Genomic DNA, 21143 nt, shown 5'->3' with positions numbered 1-21143 from the left:
CAGAACACACGCTGGACCGCCAGAACACACACACTGGACCGCCAGAACACACGCTGGACCGCCAGAACACACGCTGGACCGCCAGAACACACACTGGACCGCCAGAACACACACTGGACTACCAGAACACACACACTGGACTACCAGAACACACACACTGGACCACCAGAACACACGCTGGACCGCCAGAACACACGCTGCACTATCAGAACACACACTCTGTACTATCAATATACACACTGGACTACCAGAACACACGCTGGACTACCAGAACACACGCTGCACTATCAGAACACACGCTGGACTACCAGAACACACACTGGACCGCCTGAGCACACGCTGGACCACCAGAACACACACTGGACCACCAGAACACACGCTGGACTACCAGAACACACGCTGGACTACCAGAACACACGCTGGACTGTCAGAACACACGCTGGACTACCAGAACACACACTCTGTACTATCAATATACACACTGGACCACCAGAACACACGCTGGACCACCAGAACACACACTGGACTACCAGAACACACGCTGGACCACCAGAACACACACTGGACCGCCTGAACACACGCTGGACCGCCAGAACACACGCTGGACCGCCAGAACACACGCTGGACCGCCAGAACACACACGCTGGACCGCCTGAACACACACGCTGGACCGCCTGAACACACGCTGGACCGCCAGAACACACGCTGGACCGTCAGAACACACGCTGGACCGTCAGAACACACACGCTGGACCGCCTGAACACACGCTGGACCGCCAGAACACACGCTGGACCGCCAGAACACACGCTGGACTACCAGAACACACGCTGGACTGTCAGAACACACGCTGCACTATCAGAACACACACTCTGTACTATCAATATACACACTGGACTGCCAGAACACACATGCTGGACTGCCAGGTAAATGTAGAGCGTCCATGTGTCCCTGTGAAGTCCACAGTTCTGAGAAGTATCAGAATTACTTTGAGTCAGATTACAGAAAAAATGAGAGTCAGAACAACTTTCAAACTTCTACGCCTAAAATAAATGTAATTCAAACTGTTTGTCACTGAAAGGCAACATCCAACAGTTTATATACAGGAAATACTGGGAGAAATGAGACTCTTCCCTTCCACGCCGGGACACTGTGAGCACACTGTGCCGGCTAAGAAGACAATGACTCCACTGCAAGCTCATCTTGAAGTGTGCACGCTGCACCTGGAGACAGCAGCGAGCAGCAGGAGGCACCAGTCCTCGAGACCCCGCCTCACTGAAGAGCAGATGAGCAGACGAGCGGCACACCGAGGGCTTCAGTGCAGTTTGCAGAGAGCAGGCAGAAAACACAACGTCTTCCACTGTTCGGTGTGGTTGTTGAAGACAGAGTTCACATATCTGAATACCAAACAAGCAACCAGGAAAGTGGGACACACTTACTACTGCCTCTCGTCCACCACCGCCTCCTGGAAGACACGGGGCCTGAGCCGCAGCCAGTCCATGGAGACCTTGACCGCAGGGAGGGGGAAGGCGCTGCTGGGCTCCTCCTGAGACTCAGCCTGGAGAGGACACTTGCACAGGACGCCCAGGAAAGACACTTCGAAGAAGAACATTGGGAAAGCGGGTGAGGCTGAGCGCGTGCCAGCATCGCGAGCCTGAGCACTCAGCTCAAATGGCACCTTCTGTCTCGGCTGACATGTTCTATGGCTGGGGAGGGGGTGTCAGCTGACAGAGGGCAGAAGCTGGGGTTTAACCTGATTCACTAAACACACAGGTCTGTTTTATCTGTCACTGTGCCTTGCCACACTGAGGAAAAAGCTCGCTATTATGCTTTTTCAAAGACGGTAGCACCTGTCGAAGGTAAATGATTTAACACTCACTGAAGAGGGCCAGCAACTGAGTCCAACAGAGCTGCTCGTCGGGGCTGTAACTGGGCTGCTCGGTTTCGCTGCTGAAGTCACGGAGGTGGTGCAGCTGGAACAGGTTAATGACGGTGACGTGCACCAGCTGCTGCGAGTTGAAGGCCTTCTGGAACAGCAGCCTCTGCGGAGGGAAGCAGGAACAGGCACCGTGTGGGAACAAGGACTGCGCCGACGGGTACATTTAGAACCCCGAGGGAACAGCATTGCAGACGCCGCGGCGGTTCCACTTGCAGCCTCAAGCTTAGGGTCAGATGGTCCCCACGCTGACGACTCTGCCAGAAAGGGAGTCCAGCTCCACCCCTGACCATCCTCAAACACCACAGAACTGCTGAACCGTTTCTGTGATGAACTTTTATCCCCTAAAAAATTATTTTTAATATGTCCTGAGAAAAAAGTTTTGGGGCTCCAGCTGTAAGTTTATATGTCTTAATCCATTCTAACTGGTTTAGATCCACACATATTAAAATATTACATTGAGATCAATGCTTGGAAAATATGCATGTTAGTGAAAAATTTTCAAACAAAAGGACTACCCTTTTGAACTCTTGCTACACAAAGCATAACTTGCAAGATTCATTATAAAATTTAGTCTTTCAAAGACTACTGACTTGTAAAGAAAGAGCAAACACAGGCTAACTATGCACTAGAGCCAACATCAGGGCACCTTCCAGGGGCTTCCAGAGAGTGACACCCACGACTCCCTCCCACGATCCTCGCCAATTCTCACGTAACAACTAGACGTTCCGTGACCTGCTCACTCTGAGGCGCTCAGCTGATGGCCTCAACTTCATTCTACTCGGACACGTCCCGTCACTTCAGATTACTCAAGGCCAGCGCAGCGTAAACACCAGACCCGGCAGCCTGCCAAGCTGCGAGCAAGGCCCCTGGCGCTCCGCGCCCCGCCCACCCGGCGGCCTCCACGCTCCCCAGGGGTGAGTGCCGGCTCCTCGCGCCCCTGTTAGTTACCAAGCACTTTCCTTTCTTTTCCTCGAAACTTCCCCAAACCTATTTCTTCTCCAGAATTCTCCCACAACATTTCTCCTCTGACCTCTGCATCCAACCTTCTAAATAAGCTGGTCACTCACATAACTGAGAGATTGCATTTCAAAGGTAACGGTTCCCAGTGTCACGTGGTGTTGGACCCCTGCATCTGCTGGGAGAGGTGGTGTCCCACAGAGCACCAGGCCACGCCCTCGCGGGGATTCCTGAACTCCCAGAAGCACTCACACGTCTGCACCCAGCCAACAAATGACGGCACACACTCAGGAAGGCACAGACGCTCCATCTCCGACAGCCCAGAAAGTACCTGGGACACAGCAGGGACTCAGTAAACACTTAATGAACCCATAACCTACATTTGTGGCAATCCATGTAAAATTATTCAGTTGTAATTTCATAAAATGCAGATGGCATTAGAGTAAGCAGGGGTTCCCCAGGGAATAAAACCAGGTTAGACGTGACCTGTTCTTGCCAGCTGGCTGCCGAAGACTACACAGAACTGAAGCCCCTGCGAAACAGCACCCACACGACAGAAAAGGCTGCTCGTCGCCAGGCCGTCAGCAGACCTCGGCCTGGCAGGTATTTCTGCTGCAGGCTGACAGCTAAGACAATGGGTAGGGACCTGTGGGAGACACTGTCTACAGGTGTTGCAGAAATGCTAACACTTCACTCCATAATCTGTTCACTGTGCTTTAATGCTGGGTGAATTGCAAACAGATCTTCCTCCTACCAAGTTTAACTCTGAGTGCTGGAGCCACACTACAACGTGTAACTCAGCCACTGCCCACCTACAGCCACCAAACATGCGGGTCTGGAAAGAACACTGGTGCTTCCGATGGAATCAAACGAACCACATGGTTCCGGACTGCACTACTGTTCCCATGAAGCGCCATTTAGGAAGCGCAGCTTTCCCAGACCCAGAGCCACAGCAAACCCGAGACCACCTGGCCCAGCGCCCGCAGTGGGACAATCTCTAAACCAAGACAGACAGCTACAAAGAGGAGAACCCACACTCTCCCTCTACAACCGCCCACAGATCCTGACGTCAGGAAACACAGAGCTGTTCTTTCAAAACAATCCTTCACACATCTCCATTACTGTAAACTAACTCGAGCGGTTTGTAATTCCCAGTCTGACCACCGAGGGCACCGAGACACTGGCAGTGGAGGCCCAGTGTGTGGCACAGCGGTTAGGGATCTGCCGAAGGCTGCTGGCTCTAGCCTGGCCCAGCCCCAGCTGTGGCATCTGGGGAGTGAATAAGCAGATGGAGGCTCTCTTTCAAATGAATGAATAAAACTTTGAAAATAAAAAACAGGCTGGTACTGTGGTGCAGGTTAATCCTCTGCCTGTAGTGTCGCTGCTCCTCTTCCGATCCAGCTCCCTGCTATGGCCTGGGAAAGCAGTGGAAGATGGCCCAAGTCCTTGGGCCCCTGCACCCACGTGGGAGACCTGGAGAAGCTCCTGGCTTTGGATCAGCCCAGTTCCAGCCGTTGCAGCCATGTAGGGAGGGACCAGAGAATGGAAGACTTTTCTTTTTTGTCTCTCCCTCTCCCTCCTGTAACTCCACCTCTCAAAAAAAAACAAAAACAGTGGAACTCTTCAAATGATGTATCATGGGCTAAGATTTTTTTAATTTCTAGTTACTATTTATGGGGTACTAGGTGATACTTTATTGGGCACAATGTAGTATTTTGAGAAATGAAATATAGGCTTTTACAGGCTACTAAAAGAAAAAGAAGAAAATCAAGTGGCTCTAAACCAGGTAACTTATTTTAAAATGAACTTTATAAAACCTTAAATTGTAAATACATAAGACAAATTCTACTGCAATTTTTCTAGTACAACCTCTTGCACATAGATAGAATCAACTAAAAACTGATTATCTATACAAACGTGCCACACTGCCTGCATCCGTCTCACCCACCCAAGCTCTAGTGTGTCTCCGAGTGGGAGACTCTCACAACGCTTACACAGAAACTGCCCAGCAGCTAGTCACCCCGGCCCCGCGTGTGGCCACCCAGAAACAAACAAGCAGCGCAATGTTTTGAGACTGTCTTGTTTCCTGTGGATCACAGTGCCTTAAACGGCAACTGACACACAGTCACACGCATGTGCTGAACACATGAGCTGGACAAGGCTGACACGTAGCCTGGACTCTCCCATCGCTTCTCAGGACGCCACATCTAAGCTGCACTAATGAAGTTCACTTTTATACACAGCTACAAAACCAGAACAAAGACCACTCATCTCCTCGCACACAGCTGTGACACACACTCAGTTCTCACCAGCAGCTAAGACAGGGCATAAACACTGGGAACCAGGTCCCTCCAGATCTCACACCTTCTCATTCAGACAAGACAGAGATTCCCCACTTCCAGGATCTGACCTTGAACTGTTCTTCCAACTTCTCTCGAAGAGGGCTCAACTTCTCCAGGCTCTTGCTCAGGTACACATGCCCGTGGAATTTAATGAAGGCCTTGATGAAGTCAGAAACACCCCATTTGGTTTTCACCTCATCCCGGCTGCAACAGAAGGAAAACATCCGTGAGGTGTAAGCAGCTACACAGCGATCTGAGCGCCTGACCCCGAAGGGGGACGCGCAGCCGCTCCGTGCTCGGTGCTCAGCGGCCTGGGCTTCTCTGCCCGGAGCCGGCCGGACACGGCCCGTCGTGGCCGTGACGGCCTGTACGCCTCAGACCAACAAAGCCCTCTGGGAAAGAAGTCACCCTACCTTTCCAGTGCTTTAGAAAGTGCTTTTTGTAGGTTAGTGGAGGCGGCTGGGAAAGGGAACTTCACAGCGATGCTTCTGCAGTAGTAGAAAATGGTGGTCAGGTGGTCTCCTTTGGAAGAAGCCAGGATGGCCAACTGGTTGTAAGGCTGACCTACAGGACAGAGCCAAGATCCTACAGTAACCCAGGCAGCACGAACTCTCGCTCTCAGAACAGAAATGATCAGGCTTTCAACCTCTACATTAAAAATGGAGCACACTTTGCACCTGAGATGCATCTCAAGCTCACTGCGAGTGGGCACTCCCGTGCCAGGACACGTCCCCGCCACCACAGAGGCTCCACACCAGCCCGGGCTGCTTCCCGAGCAGTTCAGAGACCTGCTCCCTGCTAAGGCACCGACAGCAATGGTCCAGGAGCTGGTCCCTGCCTCCCTCGGGGAGACCCGGATGGAAGTCCCCGCTGTGCGTTTTGGCGCAGCCCCGAAAGAAATGAACGGTTAGACACAAAAAATTATTTTGGGCTTTGAGGAGCAAAATGTGTCTGTTCCCAGCCACGGGACGCTGCCACAGTGTAAGTGGTGCTGTAAACAAGACTGCCAGCCCTGCATTATCCTGGGATCTCGAGGATTTCCATGTGGCTTAACAAGAATGCTTTACACTACCGAGTGTCTGCTGCAATGGCTATTTTGGGACCACCAAAAGGCAAAAGAACTGATCATTTTTCTAGGAGCAAATGGTAATAGTAAAGAGATAGCTATTCCATAAGCAATTATAAGGACGCCAGAGTTGTAGAAACCATGTCAGATCACATCAATTATCTGGAGTGCTTTACTGAAAATAAAATTCATGCTTGTGAAAGAAAAAAATGCATTTCAGGCTATAAGGTGCAGTCAAAAGGGAAAATACGCCATTCAACCCAAAACTCAACATGCACTGCTCCTGTGTTTGCTGCGTGACGGCACAGAACAGTCCCATCAACTTCACTGCACAGACCCACTCACCGTTGGAGGGGACAAGCTGAGCCGCATGTCTGTAGTAGGATTCTGCCTGGCTGGTCTGGTTTCTGTAGCGAGCTGAGAAGGAAAGAAAATTCAGCTTAAGAAACAAAAAAACCACCAGTAACATATGTCCGAAACAGCTGTGGTTTTACATTCTGAAGATAATAGAGGCAATAAATTCAATTTAAGGTCATGAGACAGAAAACACTTTAAAACAAAGTAACTATAGGATTATGTAGGAAGTGTCCACCTGGCCTTCCCTAGTTGGGACAGTCAGCACGCAGCCAACAGCAGAGCTTACCGAGCCCCCACTTTCAGGTCCTCCAGGGTCAGGCATCACCAGCGCTCACTATGGACTATGCTGGTGACCTGGAGCCGGCCCACAAGAAGGGGTGACTTATATGGCACTTAAAAACAAAACAAAACAAAAAAACACTATACAATATGATCTGAAAATGTACGTATTTCTTCAATATTTTATAAGGTGATTTTGAAAAAAGCCTTCTACTTACTCCAATCTAAGTTGTGTGTGTATAAATTTATGTAAAACAAAAGCAGCCTCAAACCCTGCCACTGACTCTCCCAGAACTCACTGCTTCCTCTGATGCGATTCCCGCCCTCCGTGGAGGCACTCGTTTATGACATCAAGAAACCTAAAACCTTCAAACTTAAAAGCAGTAATGTTCTCGAATCCTTGAGATGTAAGGACAAGCAAAACATAATCCTATAGTTAATTTGTTTTACAACTTTTTTAGGTCACCTTGAAGGAATGAGCAAGAATAAATAAGTTATCTCACATTCCCACATGAAATACACATAATGGAAACACAACTTTAGCTTTAAAAAGGAAGCAGAATTGTGGAGCAGCTTCTAGTACCCTGGCAGGAAGGAGGCGAGCTGGCTTTAGGAGAAGTCTTCACAGCACAGCCTAGGAGTTTAGAAAATACGGCACCTTTGATTTCACTTTGCTGTTTATAACTTGTCTACATCTGCATAAAGTCTGAATTTAAATAAAATGTAAATCTTAGTATGTTATTTCCTTCAAGATCCTCCGAGTCCCCAAACACTGAAAACTTGTAAGTTCCTAAAAATACAGCCTACACTTCTGATGCCAACTCCAACCCTGTGTCTACGGCTGTCCTAAAGGAGAAGGCTCTGTGTGAGTGCTGCGAAGACAAGGACGCCGTGTGGCCGTCCCTGCACGCCGAAGGCTCACCGATGTCTCCAAGGTGGACGAGGCAGTGCTGGCAGATGTAGGAACAGGAACTGGACTGCGGCTTCACTATGGCGCTCGTATGTGTCTGTTTATTGCTGATAATTCCCAGTTGGGAAGACTTCACACGACACGGTAAATCTACATTGAACACTGTACACAGTTCTTGTAACAACTAGAAGAAAACCACAAGCAAGGTTCAGTAGTCGCTCAGGGTGCCGTAGCATAAAGCCAGCACACTGTAGGCTCATACACGGGGGACCTGCACAAGGACCACATGAGAACCACGTCAGCTCTCGGGGGATGGAACCCGTGCCATGAGTCGCAGATCATCCCCTTCGCATTCTCACACATGTGCGCCAGCTAGGGTGTGCGCGGAGAAGGAACGTCAGGGTCTCTAAAGACTGTTTACATAAACAGGGCTCCCAGGCACCGCCAGCAGGCACAGCACACAACCAACTGCTTCTCTCAGCACACAAAACCTCAAGGGTGGGTTGTTACACATTCTGACGTAAATGCAAGCCCAGGTTCTGTCAGACGTTAGGATTTTCTTAAGCCACTCCACATCTCCGCACACACAACAGACATCACAGAAATTCTACCTCGCTCACTCAACCTCACCCCTCTCCTCTATTCTCACAGGGTGAGGGGTGCTCATGGCCCTGGTCAGAGCAAAGCCCTCTGTCTGGCCATGGCTGTCATTCCATTCTTTTTGTCCCAGGCTTGTCTCCCCTCCTGCTTCTTTCCCATGGCCTAAACACAGCGACAGTCTCCCAATGAAGCAAACAGGAACAAAACACAAACTGGGCCCACAATCCTCCTCCAGCAACCTTCTACTGTCTCCCCTCTTCTCAACCACACTTTCCAAACCGTGTTCTCCACTGCTCCCTGCTCATTCATTACCGCCAGCTCCCCTGCCACTGCTGCCTATCACAGCCTGCTACCCGACCGCCACACAGGCCAGCGGCCTTCAGTCCTCAGAACCGGACCTCTCCGCTTTCTGAGTCCCCGGTATCTCTCCAACTGCTCCTTCGCAGTCTCCTCCATTCAAAGGCCTTTCTCCTCCCACCCTCTTTGCCAATTCTTTAATTCTTGGCTCCCACATGGCTCCTGCACACTATTCTCCCTGATACAAATCTTTACTTAGAAATATATCCATCCAAATATTTGGCTGAATCAAATATGGCAAGCAGTAAAAACACACTGATGAGTAAGAAAACCTGCCCTTACCGAGTTCACAGCCAAATGAGGGAGTCAGGTACAACATGAGACCAGGGGAGAGGGGAGGGGGCAGGAAACCGAGTCAAGCAAAACACACAGCACAAGCCAACCAAATACCCTACATTTAGGATAAGCCTCCTTCCCTAGGTTATTTTTTTTTTAAAGATTTATTTATTTATTTGAAAGTCAGAGTTACAGAGAGAGACTGAGAAAGAGAGGGGTCTTCCATCAGCTGGTTCACTCTCCCAGATGGCTGCAACGGCCAGAGCTGCACCAATCCGAAGCCAGGAGCCAGGAGCCTCCTCCTTGTCTCCCACATGGGTGCAGGGGCCCAAGGACTTGGGCCTTCCTCTATTGCTATCCCAGGCCATAGCAGAGAGCTGGATGGGAAGTGGAGCATCTGGGACTTGAACTGGTGCCCATGTGGGATGCCGGTGTTGCAGGCAGCGGCCTTATCCGCTACACCACAGCGCCGGCCCTCCTCCCTCAGTCATTTGACATCACTTTATTTTTGTGATAAAACCAGCGGCAACACAGTACATGCAAGAATCTGCTCCACTTTTTCAGATGATTATGAAAGCAACAGAAGTTTCCAAGTGATCTAAGGTTCCAGACTAGAAACAGCTGATCCTATCATTACTCTTTCTAAAATGCGTGATTCACTTTTATAAAGGCACTCAAAGGACCTGTTGCCTTCTTCCCAAGATAGAAACCACTCCGAGACTGAGTGAACCTGTCCACCTCTAACTGGACTAAGCACAGGAGGTTCTGACTTCATCTGCACCTACACACTGTGACAGGCAAGGAATCTGCTGCCATCACACTGCGTGAACAGGGCCGCCTCAGAGGGGAAGTCGAATAAGACAGGTACGGGGAAAAGGAAAGGCTCGGGTGGGGGCAGTGGGAGAGATCAAAAACAGGTAAATGGTTGGCGCTGCGGTGCAGCGGGTTAAAGTCCTGGCCTGAAGCGTCGGCATCCCACATGGGTGCCGATTCTAGTCCCGGCTGCTCCTCTTCCAATCCAGCTCTCTGCTGTGGCCTGGGAAAGCAGTAGAAGATGGACCAAGTCCTTGGGAGACCCAGAGGAAGCTCCTGGCTTTGGATCGGTGCAGCTCTGGCCACTGCAGCCATCTGGGGAGTGAACCAGCGGATGCAGACCTCTCTGTCTCTGTCTCTCTCTGAAACTCTTTCAAATAAATAATGAATCTTTAAAAACAAAACAAAAAAACAGGTAACTAGAAAATGAAAAAACACAAGAGAAAAAAATCAAGTTTAGTAGGTACCAAAAGACAAGACCAGGAAACAAACTTCTAAAGAATAAAGGAAGGATCACAAAACGTAAACCAAACATGGCTGGAACACCGCGCAGAACGGCTGGGCATAAAGTTTCTGCCCGAGCAGGAGCCCCCAGTGGATACGACAGACAGGAGAGCGCTGCTGGCTGCACACTCTGGGGAAGCGCCTGGCTGGTTCAGAGGCGCAAGGCGCAAGCAGAGGAGCACGCGTTCCAGAACACCAGTGAGTCCTGGCAGTTTCTCCGTGAGACTGTATCCTGTCTCCACACAGGCCGACCCCAGTGCTGACTTGGTAGCAGCCGCCTAAATCTGGATGGGTGACTTCATCACACAGAAGTACGGACCACAAGGCACCCACAGGCCGTACTGAGTACACAACACCTCTTGGCAAGGGAACTACAAGCACGTGTCCACTCTGCTCTTCAGAGATGAGCAAGCCAAGGAGTCACCGAGAGCTGGCCCCATCGTCCGCGGAGCTTTACAGCATCATTCCACTTCCCTGAGCGTTCACTCTAGGCCAAGAAGCAGAGATGTTCTCTTGATCCTGATACAGCAACTGACGCCAAAGCCTTCTTTCCATTTCCAGTCTCAGAGTAAGGACTACTACTCCAACCTCTGACGTGCACAAACACCTACAGCACAGCATGATGGCATATCTTCAACCAGGGACTGGTTCTGCTTGAGACCCCAAGCTTTAACCAGTTAATAAACTCACAGTGAAGACACTGTGTGGATAATCACATACCCGTCTCTTCTCAACTCACTCCAATTACACTTCCATCCCACCACGCTGCTGACGACACCGGAAGTTGTAAGATGAGAACTAGCATTTATATAACACGGTGGGTGGAAAAAAAACACACTGCCATTAGATAGTGACTCGCCATCAGTCCTATTAATGTTCCGCCTCGTCTTGTAAGGCCCCTCTCCTGAGCGTTCTCCCTTGGCGACAGGGGCTCCCTTTCCGCTAACGCTGTTCCCATCTGCATCGCCCCAGGTTATTACGGCCGTCATGAAATTCAGCCTGCCCTTGACCTTCCCAGCCTGCTTCTCCCATTAATCTACCTGCCATCTCGACTGAGACATCAGTCACTGTTCTAATCTAACAGGGACAAAGCTGCTGCCCTCCTGGTGAGCCCCTCGGGGCACCAGCTGCTCAAGCCAGTGACTTCTCGGTATCCTCCAGTCCGACACCTCAGGTCCAATCCGACCAAGTCTTAGTGGCTACACGGCAGACGTCTACCTATTTCTCTGCACTAGTACAGGAGCATCCTAACTGGCATCCAGCTGTGACCCCAACATCATGGTCCTCTCAACAAATGCAAAGCTGAACCTGTTACTCCCTTGCTTATTTTGCAGTGGCATGCAACTACACTTAAAATCAAAACTCAAAATCTACATCTTGTAAACAGGCCACATAAAGATCTAGAATTGGTCTACTTCCTTAGTCTGGTGGTTAAATTTGCAGTGCATGTAACCAAGGAACTACTACGTGCTTCAAAGACCAACTGTCAACATCATAACCTAAAACCGCAAGTGAAAAAGCCCTGATGCTGGTGCCTAAACTAACACGGAATGTAAGCAAAACTTCAACCACTGCCTGTGAAGTGCAAGTAGGGGAAAATCAACGCAGGCTGCTTAAAAACTAATTTCAAAATTAAATTACCCACATTTCCCCTTATAAAACCATTTTTGAGACATTTAATGTTTATATCTTCTAACAAAATCTTTTTTTTTTTTTTTTGACAGGCAGAGTGGACAGTGAGAGAGAGAGACAGAGAGAAAGGTCTTCCTTTGCCACTGGTTCACCCTCCAATGGCCACCGCGGCCGGCGCACCGCGCTGATCCAAAGCCAGGAGCCAGGTGCTTCTCCTGGTCTCCCATGGGGTGCAGGGCCCAAGCACTTGGGCCATCCTCCACTGCCTTCCCGGGCCACCGCAGAGAGCTGGACTGGAAGAGGGGCAACCGGGACAGAATCTGGCGCCCTGACTGGGACTAGAACCCGGTGTGCCGGCGCTGCTAGGCGGAGGATTAGCCTATTGAGCCGCGGTGCCGGCCAACAAAATGCTTTTACAAACATTATATCCTCTCCAAAAAAAAAAAATTCTTGCTTTACTTTCTTGAAGATTTATTTCAGCTTACCAGTGTCCAGTTAGACCCCTGAACACATGTCACCACATCATAAAGGTTAAAGGTCATGAATCACTTTCAAAGGGCCAGCACTGTGGCACACAGGGTTAAGCTGCTGGGATCCCACGGGCGCCAGTATGAGACCCGGCTGCTCCACTTCTGATCCAGCTCTCTGCTGATGGGCCTGGGAAAGCAGCAGCAGATGGCCCCGCCCCCACATGGGACACCCAGATGGAGTTTCAGGCTCCTGGCTTCAGCCTGGCCCAGCTCACACTGCAGCAATTTGAGGAGTGAACCAGTGGATGGAAGATCTCTGTCTCTCCCTTTCTCTATAACTCTTTCAAATAAATAAACAAAAATAAATCTTAAAAAAAAGTTTTCTTTCCCGAATGACAAGCTAATCTGGGTAACAGCCACTCTAGAAATGTACTGCCAGTGGCTGCCTCCCAGCCTCCAGCAGCTGCACCACCTCCCTCCTGCTCCTCTGCCTCCCAAGCCATACTGCAGTTCTGTCTTCTGCTGCATGGGAGAACAAGACAAGGTTTAAAACTAGACTATGCTTCAGAAACTGCAAGCCACCGGAATGTTCACAGACTCTGTTTAAGTGCCTACGGAACGCTGGGAGCTCAGCAGAACACAGCTGTAAGCAGCACAGCTGGGGAGACAGGCCTTGGCTAACATCCACTGAACTGAGACCACGTTACTATGACTTTTTATTAAACAAAACAATTTTCTCATCTTGAAAACAACCCTCAGGCCGGCACTGTGGCGCAGCGGGTCAGCCATCATGGAGTCCACCTTCCTGCTAACGGGCATTCTGGGAGGAAGCAGCGAGGCTCAAGTACTTGGGTTCCTGCCATCCCCACATGTGGAAACCCAGACGGACTTCAGCCTGGCCTGTCGCCAGCCGTCGCTATCACTTGGGGACTAAACTGGCAGCTCGGAGGTGCTTCTTTCTCTCTCCATTGCTCTGCCTTTCAAGTAGATAAATTTGAGAAACATTTAAAAAATCTTGGGGCTGGCACTGTGATGTAGCCGGTAAAGCTGCCGCCCATGACACCCACATTCCACATGGGTGCCAGTTCACAACTCAGCTGCTTAACATCCGACCCAGCTCTCCACTAATGGCTTAAGAAAAACAGCTGAAAATGACCCCAAGTGTTTGGGGTCCAGCACCCGCATGGGAAGCCTGGATTGAGTTCCAGGCTCCTGGCATCCTCCTGGCCTGGTCCTGGACATCATGGCCCTTAGGAACTGAACCAGCGGATGGAAGATCTCTGTCTCTTCTTCTCCCTCAGTAACTCTGACTCTCAAATAAATAATGAATCTTCTAAAGAAAACTTCCTAAGTATTACTTATAATAGTTTCACATGTCCAAATTTATAGTCATGCTATAATTTACCTATTACACTGTTATACAACACTGGTACTTTCAAATGTCAAATTTGAATTTATTATTCATTTGCTTCCTCAGATGTGATTATTATTAAATATATCCACTGACTATGGACAAAAGTAAAAAAATTGCAAAGAAGGAAGCTAAACCTAATAACTTCTCTACTCCACAAAACAAGTAAACAGAAGAACTGGGGGAAAAATGTTATAAATGATGATCCTTTGGGAAAACAACAAAATATATTAATACCATTTCAACTTTTACTAATCTAATGATTTCAATTTGAAGTGCTAGTCCTCAGAAAATAAGCCAATATTAGAGAAAATACTTTATGCTATGCATATATTTATTAAACTGTTTAAACAAAGAACTCATATTTATATAAACAGATACAAGACTAGATATACAGTACTATTTTAATTATGTAAAAATATATAAACACTGGAGAGATATTAAAGTGGCAACTTATCTTGAATGGGGATATTCATGAAAAAATTTTGGGACACTGGATGCCTTTCAAATTTCTTAAAACATGCATTTTAAAAAAAATATTTATTTATTTAAAAGCCAGAGTTACACAGAGAAGGAGAGGCAGAGAGGGGGGAGGGTGGGGGGTCTTCCATCCGCTGGTTCACTCTCTAATTGGCCACAACAGCCGGAGCTGTGCCAATCTGAAGTCAGGAGCCATGAGCTTCTTCCGGGTCTCCCACGCAGGTTCAGGGGCCCAAGGACTTGGGCCATCTTCTAGTGCTTTCCCAGGCCATAGCAGAGAGCTGGATTGGAAGTGGAGCAGCCAGGACTCGAACCAGAGCCCTTATGGGATGCCAACACTGCAGGTGGCAGTTTTACCTGCTATGTCCCAGTGCTGGCCCCAAGCATTATTTTTAAGGTCAGAAATACAAAACAAAACGCCCACATTATCTATAACGTATTCACTTTTCATTTAGACTGGGTACCTCCTAACAAAGGTAAACCGCCTGTCTTCTCTGCCTCCTAGCTTCCGTGTCTGGTGCTGTGCCCCAGCACGATGAGCTCCACAGCTACTTGTAAAACAGCAACCTTGACCGTGTGCACACTGGGCCCTCCTCCAGAAGTACCACCTTACACTGTAACGCAGAAACTTGAACATGTTTTGAGAATAGGAAATGTACCCGAGTTCTTTCAGTGACGAACTGTGACAAATGTTCAATCTGAGTAAAACATAAATAATCCCCACACGGTGACAGCTCTGATGTCATCCAGCCCTTGGGTCCTTTTCTTCTGCTTCAAAGAAACAGCAAAGGGCCGGCACTGTGGCGCAGCAGGAGAAGCCACCGCGGGCAGTGCCGGCAGCCGTAGTGGTGTGAGTCAGTCCTGCTGCTCCACTTACAACCCAGCTCCCTGCTCGCGCGCCTAGCAAAGCTGCAGAAGATGGTCCAAGTACTGCAGGGCCCCTGTACCACACGGAGACCTGGAAGGAGCTCCTGGCTGCTGGCCTCAGTCTGGCCAGCCCTGGCTGCTGTGGCCATCTGGGGAGTGAGCCAGAGGATGGATGGAAGACCTCTCCCTCTCTCTAACATTGCCCTTCAGTGTTAAAGTAAAATCTTAAAAAAAAAGAAATGGTAAAAACCACAATGAAGCCACAGTATACCTAGCAATGGTGAAGCAAGCAACACAGGAAGAACTCTGCAGAGATTTCCTTCCCTGTAAGTTCCTCAAGACTTTCCTATGATCACTGTAAGGTGGTCATTTACATACATATACATAAAGATTTCAAATATTACATTACACGTTATTAAAAACGGGTGCGATGGGAGTTTTCTGGAAGATCCTGCTTACAGTAGAGAAAATCCATGATCAGAAGAAGCAAGCCTGCTTCTCCCTTCACCTGGCCTGAGACGTTCTAGCCAGACGGGATAAGGAAAGGAGTGAGGAAAGCCACTCCATTTCGCACAGGCTCAGTAAGGTTAAGATCCACGTAAATTCCATGGTGTAAATAACACTATTCTGAACACTCATCTGAGAGCTTAAATTCTGACTGCATCTTATCTTGCACAACACGGCTGCTCTCACCGTGACTAAACCCCCACATGCATAAGTGCTCTGCCACGGCTGCCAGCTCACTAACGCTTTGCTCATGCGCTACCTTTTCTGTATCCATACACTTATGCCAAAATATCAAACTTTTTAAGAGTGGGGACTCTTTTTTTTTTAACCAGTCTTGTGGTAAACAATTTAAGATGACCGGAGGAGTAGAGAACTGACCACTAACAGGAAGGAAACCAGTACGCAATGAGGAACTCACCTGCGTGTAGAAGCCACTAGCTGCCTCTAGGAACAGGGAAAGGTTTGCCTGCACTTCACTCCGATTCGGGTTTGCTCGGTTCTTTGCCTGGCCTTGTAGTGTTGTGATCTGATTCTTAAAGGCATGATTCCAGCTGAAAACAAAATGTAATTCTATTGGGTACAGCAGTGACTCACGGGGCAGACACTGGTCCCCCTGAGAACAAGAAAGAACTATCTGTTATAATTATGCCAAACTAGACAGTAAGCCTGTATTAAAGTTATTAAATACCTTTATGCTCCCCTTTGAACACGACTAGACATGTAAGAGCATCTAACTGACCTCAGTAAACACTTACCGAATGTTCACACGGTCAGACTGTGCCTTCGGCTACTAATCTCTCAGAGCTACTAGAGCCTCATGACCTGTTCAGGGATCCCACTAGAGAGCCACAGCTAGAGTGGCAAGAGCAAAGTGCAACAGCTGTCAGCCAATTTCCATACACTGCATCAAAACCAAGTGACTGCTGCCTATCGGTGCTGTGAATATTACAGCGGAGCCCCATGGCATCCAGGCCCATGCCTACGGAATAGCTTTCCTAATTTCTCAGAGGACTAACGTTTTCTTTAGAGCCTGAAATAGAAGTCACATTTCAATTTTGGCTCTTTAAAATAAACAACACAAGGCGGATATATAGTATACCAAAATGCTGTTACAAAATTGTCTCCAACAATCAAGTTACAAAAAAAAAAATCACTTTAAATTCAATTATGGTGAAACAGGGTCTCTCATTTGAAAATCACAGGGGGAAAAATATCAACAGCAAACACACACAAGGAGTTCACATTCCACCTGCGGAGTACACTAGTCTATCAGTATCAACTTCTGAGGATCTACAGCAGGGGTGGGGAACCTTTCTTCTGCCAAGGGCCATTTGGATATTTAAGAAAACCGTTCGCAGCCATACACAATTACCAAGTAGAAGTAAACTACCGTGGATTTACTGAATTTCTAGGCCTGCCTGTGGTTGCCTTGGCAGGGCCAGAGGCTCCCACCCCTGCCCCGGAGTGCTGGGTGTGTTAATCCCTCAGCACAGCCACTCTCTAGTGTTCCTGATGACAGCTCACCCCTGACTCCAGTACCACAGGTGTGGACTGACTGGCTGTGGCTGGCCTCTATTACTAGCCTAAAGTATCTAAGAAAGCTGTGCAAGATGGGAAAAATCAACTCTCACCACCATTTAGGGTAAGGGGCATTATTAGGCAGAATGTTCTGAACTGACCTTAAACTTCCCCATCAGGCAATGCAAGGCCCTACACAAAAGATCTTTATGTACTTTAGAATCTGGTTCTATGAATTTCACCCCTTACAAAAAGAACATGTGGAATAGCTTAAATACACAAAATATTTCTTTGGTTTGGGGGGTGGGGATACTAATTTGGTGAAAAAGAACTTTCTATACAAGGCAAATACATTTTTCTCCAGACATTTAGCAAGGTAAGATTTCCCCAAAGCACGCTCTCATATTTTCTTTCAATCAGCCAAGGCTTACATGTGGGGCTGAGCACACAGCACCCTGCACTTTGAGCCACTGCATGACATATGTACTTGCTTCCCTGATATTCCCTAAAAGAGCCATCCTTAATGAGATTCAACTCTGAAGACCGTGTCTAAAATAATACGGCCATATACTTTGTTCCAATAGGATTGCAAATATCAGAGTCTGTTTCCATTGAAAAAGCTTACTCCGAGGTAGTTTAAGCAAACAGCCAAACTGTTTCAAAGCCGCGGTGCGCTCCTTGACCTTACAGGCTGTCCCACACAGCATACTTACAGATCCTGCTCTACTTTCTTGTCTAAAGCGTACTCCAAATCAGAAACCAGCATTTTCTGGTAGAGGTCTTGCAGAGCCTGCCTGGAAGTCCAGACCTCCGCCGGCCCCAGCTTAGAATCTGAGAGATAAACAGAAACACAATGACAGACGACAATCAGACGGTCCAGCCTCCTCCCTGCACCGCCTCCTCCCCTCCCTAACCCCAAAGGAAAAGGAGTGTGTCCCTCAGACTGCCACCAGCTTCACAGGATCACCTTCCAGACGTCCACCTCTCAGCTAGTGACCCAATCTGCTTTCCAACGCTCACGTATTTGTCTTTTACTTTGAAGTAACGTCATGAAATGAAAGCGGCTAAAGTCAATGACTGGTTCGCCCTATCTTGCCTACTGCTGTCACGGAAGCCCTAAGCCTCCCGCCAGCCACCTGAAATGAGACTGCCAGGCTGGCCAGTGAACAAGAGGAGGGCTGCCACAAGACCGGGCCAACGTGCTCTAGAGGCCAGCCGAGACCGCAGCGTGGCAGGAAACGAGGCCCACGCACACTGCCCTGTCTGCCAGGGCCCTGGGAAGCCCGCGGCGGCGGCGGCGAGCTGCTCCGTTCAGGAAGTGACAGCAAGACTCTGACGTGCCGCCAACGAGCAGTCCCCAAGCGATGCTGCTGCACAGCAGCAGCCACGCCCCACGCAGCAAACCCAATCCCCGGCCACTCTGCCCGACAGGAAGTCCCTCCCTAGGTTTTCAATCACAAACAGGTTTGTAGGTTAAATCCACTGAGAGCAAGAAAACGGACTGCATTCGCATGAGGAAATCACATCTCAGCTGAAGCTCCCGGGCAGCCCCACGTCCCCTGCACAAGTCAAACCCCCACGACTCACTGAGGCGCTCACGGCCCAGAGAGCACGGTGTTGCCCCGTGCACTGCTCAGGCCACGCTTTCAGTGCCAATCCAGGAGCACGCTGCAGCAGCTCACGGCGCCACCGTGCACAGCTCGAAGACGAGGCTGTTCACAGGAGGAGAACGAGGCGCTGCACCAACTGAGTCTACGCTACGTTTTTCTTTGGATGACAGTGTCAGTACCGTGACTGTGGTTCTACAAGGTGAGCACACGGCACCGCAACGGTCCAGTTTCCCTTGGACTGTCAGTCCTGGCGGTTACGCACACCCCAGCAGTTTGACTTCATGGGCTCCCCTGCAGAACTCACGGCCCCACACCGCAGGGCACTGGTGCTGGTCACTACATGGGCGAAAACCGTGTGCCTGCGAGTTCTGCAGCTGAAGCCTGCTCCCCAGAGTCCTCAGCTGTCATTCAAAGTGGAGACAAGGAAGCCTGTGAGGTGACTCACTCCATTTCAAGACTTTCCGTGCAGTTCTGCGAATCCTTTTTTGAAGGATTACCTACTACTCAAGTTTGAGTAATGAGAAATAGGAAAAGGGCATCAATCTAACACGGTAAGGGGTTTGGTTTATGCAGCTACGGATTCACACGCAGGAGGAATTATGTTTCCTGTATGCTAACTCACTGTTAAAAACTAAGTGATTACATACTTAGAATTAGGTAACATTCAATTCAGTGTGACATGTGCTATGGAAAGTTCCTGACAGGTTCGAGTAAGAATTCCAAGTATAAAACAGTAACTATTGAGGCCAACAGCAAGCTGTCGTCCCTTGGGCACCTACGACAGGACTCAGTGCTATGACAGACAGAGAGGCTGTTCTTCCATTGACCTGACGACATGGGATCAGCCGAGAGACACAATCCAGTACCTGTCATGTCAGCCTTCAGCACTTCGGCCTGCCTGCAGAGGAAAACGAGAACACGAGTTAGAACGGACCAGGCCGACCCAGCCCCAGCAACCCTGGCGAGCACGACGCCGTGGCCAGGCACACGGAGGCTGCGCGGCACTTGGCGCCCTGCTCTCGCTGACGCAGGATCACCTGCAACTGCACCTGCCTCCTGCAGCACCCTGTCCTGCTTCCTTCTAACCTGAGTGTTACAGACGACATCAGGTAGTGCTCATTGAACTAAAATACTGCCAGGAAATCCCATTATGTGTCTGAAACTCACAGGCATTCTGTCAGATTCCCACTCTCCCCAAACTGCTGCTTCCTTCTCCTCTTCCTCACCGCCACCCCGACCCTCCTCTCACATCTCACGGTAAAGCCACAGCGGCATCACACCTCTCGTTGAACACCCAGCATTCCACTTAGGGACATTCTATCTAGCCTTTCTTAAGGACTCTTTTTTTTTTTTTTTTTTTTTTTTTTTTTTTTTTTTTTTTTTTTTTTAGCTTTTAACTTTGAATAGTTTTGTGTGTATGTATGTTTACAGGTTTGTTTATTTATTTATTTGAAAGGCAAAGTTACAGAGAGGGTAAGACAGTGATCTTCCATCCGTTGGTTCACTCCCCAAATGACTGCAACGCCAGGAGCCAAGAGCTTCTTTCAGGTCTCCCACGTGGGTGCAGTGGGAGCACTTGGACCATCTTCCGCGGACTTGCCAGGCACACTAGCAAGGAGCCAGATCGGAGTGGAACACCCAGAACCCAAACAGACGCCCATTGGGATGCTGGTGCACCTGCTATGCCACAATGCCAGCCCCTTGTGGCTGTGCTCATACTTTTTTTTTTTTTTTTTTTTTTTTTAAAGATCTGTCTTATTTATTTGAAAGGCAGAATGAGAAACAGGGAGGGAGCCATGACAGTTTCTCCCGAACACCTAACATCAATCAGCTCCAGAGAGTATCCAATCTGCTGGTTTCCCTTCCCTCCTTTCCTGTCACTCTCACTGAAGCTGTAACCATCCCTTGGCTGGATGGTAACAAAGCCACCAAACTGTTTTCTCCACTTCACCGCTGCCCCATTTTATTGTCCTCCACCTGCCGGTTGAGGGGTCTCTGGAAAGCAAACCTAGTCTATCAGCTGTCCACTGAAAACACTAGGGGGGCCGGTGCTGTGGCACAGAAGTAAAGCCACCTCCTGCAGTGTCGGCATCCCATATGGGCGCCAGTTCAAGTCCCAGATGCTCCATTTCCAATCCAGCTCCCTGCTATGACCTGGAAAAGCAGAAGAAGATGGACCAAGTCCTTGGGCCCCTGCACCCGTGCGGGAGACCCAGAGAAAGCTCCTGGCTCCTGATGAGCTCAGCTCTGG

The 21143-nt window shown here is 49.2% G+C and overlaps 1 protein-coding gene across 8 annotated transcripts in view; it reads right to left on the bottom strand.

Annotated features, from left to right (window-relative positions):
- Positions 1-21143, bottom strand: part of SMG7 (SMG7 nonsense mediated mRNA decay factor) — a 76757-nt gene that overhangs the window by 16512 nt on the left and 39102 nt on the right. For 5 of the 8 annotated variants that reach the window (XM_062211477.1, XM_062211482.1, XM_062211483.1 and 2 more), the window contains 9 exons: positions 19720-19790; positions 17996-18113; positions 16183-16315; positions 7860-8031; positions 6647-6718; positions 5649-5799; positions 5304-5439; positions 1877-2039; positions 1437-1593 (listed from right to left, as the gene is read on the bottom strand). In XM_062211477.1, coding sequence (XP_062067461.1) covers positions 1437-1593; positions 1877-2039; positions 5304-5439; positions 5649-5799; positions 6647-6718; positions 7860-8031; positions 16183-16315; positions 17996-18113; positions 19720-19790 — 1173 coding nt within the window. The remainder of the gene's footprint in view (positions 1-1436; positions 1594-1876; positions 2040-5303; positions 5440-5648; positions 5800-6646; positions 6719-7859; positions 8032-16182; positions 16316-17995; positions 18114-19719; positions 19791-21143) is intronic. The other 3 variants (XM_062211485.1, XM_062211480.1, XM_062211484.1) reach the window with 1 other exon arrangement.

Source organism: Lepus europaeus, chromosome 14, assembly GCF_033115175.1.
Source record: "Lepus europaeus isolate LE1 chromosome 14, mLepTim1.pri, whole genome shotgun sequence".
Classification (NCBI taxonomy): Eukaryota; Metazoa; Chordata; class Mammalia; order Lagomorpha; family Leporidae; genus Lepus; species Lepus europaeus.
The sequence above is the reverse complement of the archived record's forward strand: the minus strand, read 5'-3'. Positions and strand labels throughout refer to the sequence as shown.